Source organism: Cyprinodon variegatus, unplaced genomic scaffold (genome assembly GCF_000732505.1).
Source record: "Cyprinodon variegatus isolate N-32 unplaced genomic scaffold, C_variegatus-1.0 Scaffold153, whole genome shotgun sequence".
NCBI lineage: Eukaryota > Metazoa > Chordata > Actinopteri > Cyprinodontiformes > Cyprinodontidae > Cyprinodon > Cyprinodon variegatus.
This window is the reverse complement of record NW_015150606.1, coordinates 513,304-523,587: the sequence shown is the minus strand read 5'-3', so window position 1 is coordinate 523,587 and position 10,284 is coordinate 513,304. Positions and strand designations below refer to the sequence as shown.

The window sequence follows — 10,284 nt, the reverse complement described above, 5'->3', positions numbered from 1 at the left end:
TATTATATTCATCTATTAGTGAGATTCTGTTTATAATGGCATTCGTCTCTATACTTATTCATTAGAAACCCATGTCCTGTATTTATAGAACCATTATTTATCCTGCACTTGCTGCTATTGCACTTCTGATTAGACCTAAACTGCATTTTGTTGCCTTGTACCTGCACCTGTGTAATGACAATAAAGTTGAATCCATCGGCGTCGCCAGACCCCATTTACTGGGGCACGTGCCCCAGTATAAATGAGCTGTGCCCCAGTATAAATCTCATGAATATTTGCAACAGTACCATCAGTTAAGATAATTCCAACGGGAGGAGACGTATATTTCTACTCCAAATTGAGGATGTATTAGCGCCCCCACGTCAGCGCATGTCACTGCAGGTAAACTAACGCGCTGCTCTCAACTGAATTGGATGGGACACTGTGCGGCCGCGACGCATTTTTAGTTCTGGTAACGTTTCTTACCTGTCAATTTTATTATTATCCCAGTGAAACCACATGATTTATAGGCTACTAACTGAAAATTACTGCATTGGTTTGTAGATGGATATCAGGAAATTCCTCACACGAAGCAGAGACAGGGAAGCAGTAAAATAAGATGAGAGAGAGGGAGGTAAGGTCCCGTGATGAATTAGTGATTTAATGTAACCAGTTACATTAGGAATGTTATAAGCAATAAGATAGATATTTACATAAATATAAATTTAAGTTTTTTAATGTTTGCTGTAGAGAATGAGAATGAAGGTGCTGGAGTAGGAAAGGGAGGAGGAGGCGAGACTGACAGGCAAGAGACAGGTGAAGGACAGGAGAGACAGGAGCATGAAGGTGATGAGGGAGCAACAACCAGCGTTCACAAACAAGAAGGGGACATTAGTGACTTAGGGGGAAAGCATGATGGTCCTAGACAAGTGAAGTTGTCCCATTATCCCCAGGACAAATTTGGAGTAAAAAAACATTAATTTAAATCAAAATGGTTTGAAAGCTTTTCCTGGTTGAAAAAGAAAGCCTTGTCATCAAGGATATGCAGTGTGTTTTCAAATTGCTTGATAACATCATGTTCCCCACACTAACGCAGGTCATCCAGATCTCCCTCACAATCACAATCAACAGCTGGAGTTGTGAAAGGTCATTCACTGTGTTGAGAAGGCTCCACACTTGGCTGAGGTGCACAATGGGACAAGACAGGCTCCATCATCTTGCTATTTTATCAGTTGAAAAGGAAGAACTTTCTAAGCTGAGTCACAGTCAAGTGATTGACCGCTTTGCAAAAGTGAAAAATAGGAGGTACACTTTAATGCTAAAAAATAAAAGAAAAACTTAGTTCAGGTTGATTTAAACTTTCCCCCAAACTAAAACTCTGAAACCTAGGAATTAATGATTACTTCAGAATGTGTATAAGGAAACTTTTTATTTGTCAAAGTTGGTGATGTCTTATTTTTTTATAGTCATCCTGCAAACTGGATGTTTTGGACCTTCTCCCCCTGGAAGGATCGTCTAAGTTTCAAACTGAGCTGGAGATTCAAACTGGAGGTTTGGATCAACTTTTCCCCAAGGGATTTTTTGAGCTACACTCTGAGCAGGGGATTCATCTCCACAAGAAACAGTTCAAGTACCATTGGAAATCTAAGTGGCAGTCAGCTCCTCCGTTCTTCAAGGAAAAACCTCAACCTGGGTAAACCCTGTCAGCCCTCCAACGAGCAACTCAATTACTGGAACAACCCACACCGACTGGATTCTGAGAAAGACACCTTTTACTGGAAATGTGAGTCCCGTTGCCTTTATTCCCTTTTGCAAATCGATGCTCAAATTTACCACTGAGCCTGAACTAATCACAGGAACTTCCCCTTCACTTTTCAGTCCCGGTTTGCCAGTGTTCAGAGCAGCCCTGGACCCATCTCTACCAGTTCATAATAAACCTGTTAAACCTTCCCTTGATCTCTCTGTTTGGTTTCCTGCATGTGGGTCAGATCTTTGAATAAAATTATGACATGTACAAAGCTTGTTAATAACTTTTCTTTAGCTTGCCATTTTTTAATTTATCATTTATAGTAAAAAGAATCACAGAAAATCAATTCATGGAAGGAAAAAAATGAAACTTTATTTGTTTTGTATATTTACCAACACTTTAAAATAAAACCTATGTAATTACTCACAACTAATATAGATCTGCACATAGTAAATAAATTAACTGAAAATAGTTACAAAGTTCCATAACCCCCCTCCAAAAATAACTGCAATACACATAAACAAAACTAATGAAAAAACTGTGACCATTCCTTTTTTCCAGCTGTTGCTGCCATTCTGAACATTGATCAAATAAAAACATTTTCAACAGGCTACACAACTTTTCATGTAACTACCAAGCTAATAAGTAAATAACTGTTTAAATAATTGCACATTGCACCCTATTATTGCATTAGTTGCAGTTTGTTTCAACGTCGCATACTCAGGCATATACACAAATGTAAATACAGTTTTTAAACACTGAGTAACACATTACTATTGATGTTCTTGAACTCACACTGCCATAACTTACAACTTAATAGACCTGCTTTGCAATCAGTTCTAAAATATACAACAAAACCAATTTTGTAATGCACACACAGCTGTGCTAGAGACAGCTAGTTAGTAATTATCATTAAAGCAAATATTTCGATCATACACATGCACTTAAAATTGCTGTATAAAAGCCACATTAGCCTCTATGGTATTCTGTCCCATTACACTTTACAGATACCGCAGAAGCTGCACTGTCTGGTACTAGCAAACTGTCCTAAAAACATGATTTCATCTTGTTCTTTTTTTTGTTTTCGATTTGATAAACAATCTCACTAAAATACAAGCAATTACAAGAAAAAATGAAGAGAAACACAAATCCATTCAAGGCTACCACGACTATTTGATTATACATAAAAAAATAATAAATTATTGCAGAATAATCATTGACTTAGTGTCTTTAAGAATATTGAAACAGCTTTTGGTCGATTTACATAATCACATTTTGTAATTATAAAGGAAAGTTTGGTCAATAATCTTGTTTAGATCTGAACATTACTTTTAGCTGCCTGCTAACTTAGTTTAGCTACTGCTACTGCTAACTTGTAAGCATTCATTTTACTTTAGAGATTTATTAACATTTAATGTCATGCTTAGATACTTAAGAATATTCCCCAAAATAGAAAAAATTTAAAACATAAAAACCTAAATTCAGGGCTTAAATACAGAGCTTTCTGGCTTTAGCTTAGCTACGGCTAACCAACAGAGACATATTCCTAGCAAGCACTGCAAGTTTGCTTTAGATTTGCTTTAGGTTAGCTTTTTTAGAAGAACATTAGAATATTTAACAACAATATTAAGATAGACCTTTCCCTGGATTTAAATCTAAGTTTTTGGCAATAAATAGGCCACATCTACTTTTTTTAAGCAGCTAGAAATAGTGGCATATTCTTTACGCATAAATGTTACTTGAGAAAGTTATTGATACTTAGTTTGATTCTTGATTACTTAACAGAAAATCCTGATGAAAATTTAATGGCTTGTAAAATATACAGTTACATTTTCTGGTTTTAAGTGTTGTTATCGTGAGGGCTAATATTAGATAGCCAAAATAAAAAGAGAGGAAATGCAGCCTGTAAGATATGAATTTGTAAATTTCCAGTGATTTTTAGTGAAATAAAACTAGATAGTAATATCTGAAAGATACCAAGTGGGTCTTTCCAAAAAATAGTAGGAATACGTTTACTGTAAATGCAAAATGTTTTTATGTTGGATCATAGTTAATGTAATTCAACAATAACATTCAAGAATTGTTCACAATTGAACTGAGCTTAGCAGGCGATCAAAAAGTTTATGATCAATGATGTTCAATATCTGTAGACCATCTTTAGCAGGTAGTATATTCGATTGACAGTTGAATTACCTAGTTTACCAAATATGACCCACAACCCCTACTCATATTAGGTACAACAGGGTAAAAACAACTTAGTATCATCATCGGAGAACAAAAAATATGTGCATTACAACACCATAGATAAATACATCCTGGCTTTACAAAAAAATAAACAGCAAAACAGGAATTGTCATCCAACTTGTCCTTTAAAAAAAATCAATAAGTTGCTGACTGTGACAATGAAAAGACATTCAAAAATTAAAGCGACAAATCAACCGCATGAAGATGACAAAACATGGCGAGATGAACAATCGTGAGAAAAGAGACTGAGAGGTCACGTCCGCCCAGGCCCTGTGGGTTCCCCTCCATTGAACCCCTGAACATTCTTTGGCCCCAAAACTACCGTTAGGCTTGTCCAAAACATTTAGGCCTATTTGTACTTGTTCAAAAAAGCCGAAAAGTTTAGACGGACGCCTGACTTTGAAGTCCAACTAATCCTCACATATCGGAGGCGGTCCAGAGTAAAGTGTTGAATAGTCTATTGCATGATCGCCGCGTAGTCGACTAAAGTGTTAAGTCACATTAGTCCTTGTACAAAAAAATACATAATAATTATAAGTTAATTAACAATCATTAAAATTTTCCATCAGTGTTTAAGTCACTGATTTTCACTAATTCCCATCCATGCATCTACAGTATATACTATTAATTGGTTTTCAAAGGAGGCTATGTTGGAAAAATTTTCTGTCTGGACAGGGAGTAGGACTGGACGTGAACGGCCAAGATTGCTGAAAAAGATCGCGGAAAAGAAACAGGAGCACAAAGATATAAGAGTAACATCTGAAAAAGCGTAATCACGGAGCAGGTTTCTTTTTTTTTTACTCAAATACGCAACGAAACAACACTGAAGACATGCAATATCATAAATAGGGGAAATTAACACGAGAAGGGAGGCTAGAGGAGTGATACCATTGGCTTTAAAGGGTCATGTGATGCAGCAAAGCGTCTCGGGCAGAGATTAGACGAGGAATGGTCCTATTTTTTTTATTATTTTTTTGAAAATATAATTCATGATGAATCATTTGGCTACATCCCACCACACACTCTGCCGATAGCATCACTGAGCAGCTGCTTTGTAATATACAAATACCTAAGTTCTACAAAAAAAGTTCAGTCTTTTTCTAATAATATTTTTTGTTTTGTGCACTGACATATATTTAGAAAAAGCAATAGACGAAAAGAAAATGAAGAGAAATAAACACAAGATTTAGCCTAATAAACATTCAACATGCTTTAACAGTTCTCTAAAAAAAAACTAATCAACAGAGAGTATTTTTTCATGTGTTTACTTTTTTTTTTCTTATTTGACTTAATTTAGCTCTCTGAAATAAAAGCGAACACCGAACCCTCCCTGATGTTGGGTCATACAGGATGGTGAGGTGGTCAGGATTTTCGGAGAGCCAGAGACAGAGACCTGGGGCTTCATCGGGGTTGTCTGCAGTAGTCGGTCGTTGGAAAGGGCCAAACGGAGGAGCCAGTCAGGGATCTCAGGATGTGGTCATGGATGATGGGTCATTCCACATGGCCGCAACGTCTCTAAACCTAAAAGCTAAAACTAGTTAGTTCCTCTCTTCTTTATGAAAATTAAACAACAAAACAGAAAGGTTTAACATTTATTTTCTCCATTAGAACATGTCAACGCTTCTGAGCTCTCTAACCTTGCATTAATGAGGTACTGAGCCAGGCTGATGTTGGCGGGGGTCCCTGTGATGGTGATCTGGCGCTCCGATGACCCTTCCATGGCATTAGCAATTTTGATCTGCGCCCCAGACATCTGACGGATCTCGTTGATTTTGGTTCCCTGGCGTCCGATTATGCAGCCTATTAGCTGGGAAGAAAATGGGGCAGGAATTAGGATGGCTGGATCATGAATAGGAATCTTCTTTTGATGAAGAAAAGATTCAGAATTTTGGTAAGCTTCTGTTATTTCACACTTTCTACAGGACTACAAAGCACTTTACTTTTAAAACCTTTTTCGCTCCTTTTTATATGTTCACTGCCGTTTTATACACTTTAGAAGGGGTGGGCAATTCCACTTACGGAGTGCTGGTATTCTGCAACTTTTAGATCTGTCCTTGGTCCAACGCACCTGAATCAATTGGCTGAAAAATCTCCTTAATATACATCCAATTCCTCCAGAGTCAGTTTAATAATCTAAGTACTTGATTCAGGAGTGTTGGACCAATAACATCTAAAAGTTGCAAAATACTGGCCCTGAGGAATTGGAATTGCCTACTAAGCTTTAATACATTTTTTAATATTAAATGAACTTAATTGGGATTTTATCTGATTTTACTGACAAACAAAAGGTTGTGCATACTTGTAAGATAAAATCATACAAGGTTTTAAAAATTAAAATGTAAGAATTGGAATTGTGCTCATCAGACCCACTATAGTCTGATACTGATAGTGATAATCGCATGAACATACAGACAGAGCGACAATGGATCAAAACATGATCCGGATTTTCCAGGCGAATTACAGACCTAGCCAAAAGAAAATCTGCTAGACACTTTTCACCAATCATGACTGGACATTAGCTATGTTGTAAAACAGAATGGGGAAACATTTCACCCAAAATGTGCAAAGCCAGAAAACACCTAAACCAAAAAGCTTGAGCCTTAATAGAAGGTCTTCTTTGTCACGAACACATGGTTTTAAATAAAATCCTAATTTTAAATGATTATTTAATAAAAAAAAAACAATGAGACTGAAATGGACTGATGAGTTTTTAGCCCACTAAGATGAATGTACTCACATCATTGGGAATGGTGAGTTCATGAGTACTGGCCTGGTTACTGGCATCCAGACCTGCTGCTGAACACACGAAGTACACAAAGAGAAGCAGGGAGGGAAAGGACAGAAAATTGTTTGGCAAGTTGAGGGAAGAAGTTGTAAAGTCTATTTACAGATTTCTAGCAGTAAATGCTTCACATAAGTCATCATTGCTTGAGGACTTGAGTGCTAGGTGAGTTATAGGTCAAATCTATATTAGTGTTACTTCAAAAGAGATACTAAGGGAAAACCATAAAAGAAACCTCAACATCAACAAGAGCAGACCACCAGCAGGCCATGTCAATTGCAGTTCACCACAAAGACCATTAGGAAAACAACAACGAGAAGAAAAAAGAGATAGAACAGATAAAGCCAAAGAAGAGAGAGAGAGAAAGAGAGAAAGAAAAAGGAGGAAGAGAAAGTGTTTTTCTCTATAGGTAAAAACGAGAGAAGGATCTTCGGTAAAGAGGGTCATTGTGTAGGTGGGTACGTACCGGGGAAGGCAGGGGTGGTCTGTCCGAGGGGGGTAAAGGGGGTTTGCTGCATAGCCAACTGGTGGAGCTTGCTCAACTGCTGAGGGGGGGAGGAGGAGGACAGCAGAGCTATGAGGTCATCATTAAAAACCCACTCCGCCTCGCACGCAGACACACACATACAGACATAGATAGATATATACAGAGAGGTCTGCTGGAAGTGATACAAGAGAAGAGAAAGGATCTAAGGAGAAGTAAAAACACAGACAGGTGAAGGACCAAAATCAAGAGAGAGAGAAATAAATTTAGAGAAAGAAAGAAATGGACTTGGCCTGTTAAGAGTACTTTTGTTTGCATAAGTCCTACCTAATTATTCTGAGGTTCGTTCTATCCTTTTCCATAGCATACCACACGTTAGAAGCTATTTTCAGTAACTGTGTTATATTCCTAGTGATTTTCTCTCAGGTTAGAGGACTAAAATGTTTCAATCTGGTTCTGGATGCTCTGCAGCTTTAAAAAACGTCCAATGGTACAATTGAATATTTCCCCACTGGTATGAGTAGCCTTTACATCAAGGTCGTTGTTTGCAAGAATGCGTGGCTGGCCATAACTTTCCTCATCCCCAAATAGCAACCCTAAACTCGCAGAGACCTATGAACTATGGGCCTATTTAAAATACAATAAATAAAAATAAATAAATAGAATAGATTCATTACTCTATTGTCATATACACTTTAGTGCTTGCAACCAGGGTGTGTAACACACAGACATCATCAGTTCCCAGGTGAATATATGCGCTATTAAAGTTGTAGGGAAATGGCTGTTCCAACCGTTGCATTTCCAAATTCTCCCTAGTGGTTTCCGACTTTACATGCGTGAATAAAGTGAATGTGATTGGTCGATTATCAAGGGGGCGGGATTGTTGTACCGGAAGTTTCGCAAGCAACCATTTGGTTGTGGTCGGTTTGTCAGAAGCATCTTGCTAACCCGTTAGCAACTTAGTGCTAGAAGGTTCCCAATGGGAAATTACATTGGGACCAAGTAGCAGTTAGCAACGACACTGTCAAGGAACACTATGGACAGCGGAAACATGCAAGACGAGGAGAGATTTGGGTCGGAGGTCATGGATGAGTCTCCTCCATCACACATTTTTTATGTAGAACAGGAAAGAGGGGACGAAGTTGTTGTGGAAGAGGACGCCAGTGCGGCCGAAGCTTCGTTTGGTGTAGAAGGCTTACAGCCGTAAATGTTTGGGCCCTTGCCTCGCAACGCTGCCAATTCTGTTAGCTCTACACTTGCCGAAGACACCATCCCCTTGAACACTGGGAAGTAACTCAATGTAAAGTAAATGATTCTTATTTCAACCGTTGCGTATATTAGCTGCGACATATGAATCAAGATGCTATGAACGAAAACAATTGATTGACAGATGACCTTTGATATATGATTTGCCGAATTTAGGTGTACAAGCTGACGTATAACTAACTGGCCTTCATAAAATAACGAAAAAACCCCACAGATTTTAAGACAGGATTTTTTTTTTTAAATAAATTTTCTAACTTTTGGGACAGTATGGTCTGATAAAGAGTATATTTGTATATAGCCTATGTTTAAGTCAGAATCATTTTAAATTTAAATATTACCTTCCGACGACTTTAATTAAACTTCACAATAACACAATAAAAACGTAGATTTGGTCAGCTGGCATGAACCTGAGTCACTTCCTTTATGCCACACGTGACTATTATCTCCAAAATCCTTTTCCACAAACCACAAATAATTATATTATTATACTTTTAAAACATTATTGAACAGTTCTCCATTACACAAAGAACACAAGATCAAAATAACACTCAAAAATACTATGGTTACGTAAAACTGCGCGAATAGATATGAAAGTGCGCGTTGGCACCATGCTCTTACTTTGAGCTACAGGCAGGGGGCGCTGCCTGGTTACAGGTGTCCAAATGCTAATGTGCACTCTGGGGTCGTGGAGATAAAGTCTCTCACATGCGAAACCGAAATGCGTTTTAGTGCCATATTTCCTCCTCATTACTGTTATTATTATTAGAATATAGACATTTATTAGTCTGCTGCGATGAGCAGGACACCACGCCCTAGCTTGCTTGACGTTGCCATGACGACATAACTTTGGTGAACTTGTGTTATTAAGTCTTGAAACAATTACATTAAAATCCAAATACACGCAATAGTAAAATAAAAAAAAAATCAAAATCATTTCCCAAAATACTCATGAGAGATGTTTAAATTGTGCAAAAAATATTTTTAATAAATTTTTATTAAATTAATTAAATAAATTAAATTATGGCAACTCCAGACACTGCTTACCGAGCTGAGATTAGACTTGACAAAGTTGTTACACCGAATGCCCTTCCTGATGCAACTACGATTTAAATCCAGGACGCCCACATCAGAATAAAAGACTTGAACCGCTCCACGATGGAGAAAGAATACTTAAAGGAATTACTGACCTGAATGAAAATCTGAAGGGAGGGACACAGAGAATGTTCAAGACAGTAAGGAAATAGACAAGAAGAGACTTGAGAGCAAGCTCGAGCAGAATTATCCTGGAGATGTATGGTTGGGAATGGCGGAGATTACAGGCTTTAGAAAGAAGAAGGAAGAGACAATGGAAGTGTGGATAAATCAAATGAATTGAAAACATTTAGCTCAGCACCTTCCTCTCCTGCCCCTTGGCATGAAATCCTCCAGTCCTCGCTTGGCTAAAGGGTTTTGGTTCTCACCCGGTTGTCATCAGCATAGAGGCAACACCTTTATATGTTATACCTTTCCTTTAAAGTTTTACAGTGGAAACTTTTAGTACAAGTTGGACTCCTGTCAAAGATTTTGATTTCACCAGCGGTAGGAATATGTCAATAGTGTAGGAGTATGAATGCCTTCATATTCATTTGGACAACAGATTGGAAGTTCAACCACAACAAGACGCTCTATGTCTTGGACAAAGATGTAGCATATCATTAGTAGGTCTGTATCAGGGTGTAGTCACCTCTGTATTAATTTGTGTTGTTACAGCATCGGAACTAATGACTTGAAACCTAAACACAG

General features: G+C 37.8%; 1 protein-coding gene across 7 annotated transcripts in view; it reads right to left on the bottom strand.

The window, feature by feature from the left end:
- Positions 1-3,689: 3,689 nt before the first annotated feature.
- The window catches only part of LOC107086442 (poly(rC)-binding protein 3-like), a 26,620-nt gene continuing 20,025 nt past the window's right edge, over positions 3,690-10,284 (bottom strand). For 3 of the 7 annotated variants that reach the window (XM_015377386.1, XM_015377380.1, XM_015377385.1), the window contains 4 exons: positions 7,219-7,297; positions 6,708-6,766; positions 5,608-5,777; positions 3,690-5,491 (listed from right to left, as the gene is read on the bottom strand). In XM_015377386.1, coding sequence (XP_015232872.1) covers positions 5,437-5,491; positions 5,608-5,777; positions 6,708-6,766; positions 7,219-7,297 — 363 coding nt within the window. In that variant the 3' untranslated portion in view covers positions 3,690-5,436. The remainder of the gene's footprint in view (positions 5,492-5,607; positions 5,778-6,707; positions 6,767-7,218; positions 7,298-10,284) is intronic. The other 4 variants (XM_015377381.1, XM_015377384.1, XM_015377382.1 and 1 more) reach the window with 3 other exon arrangements.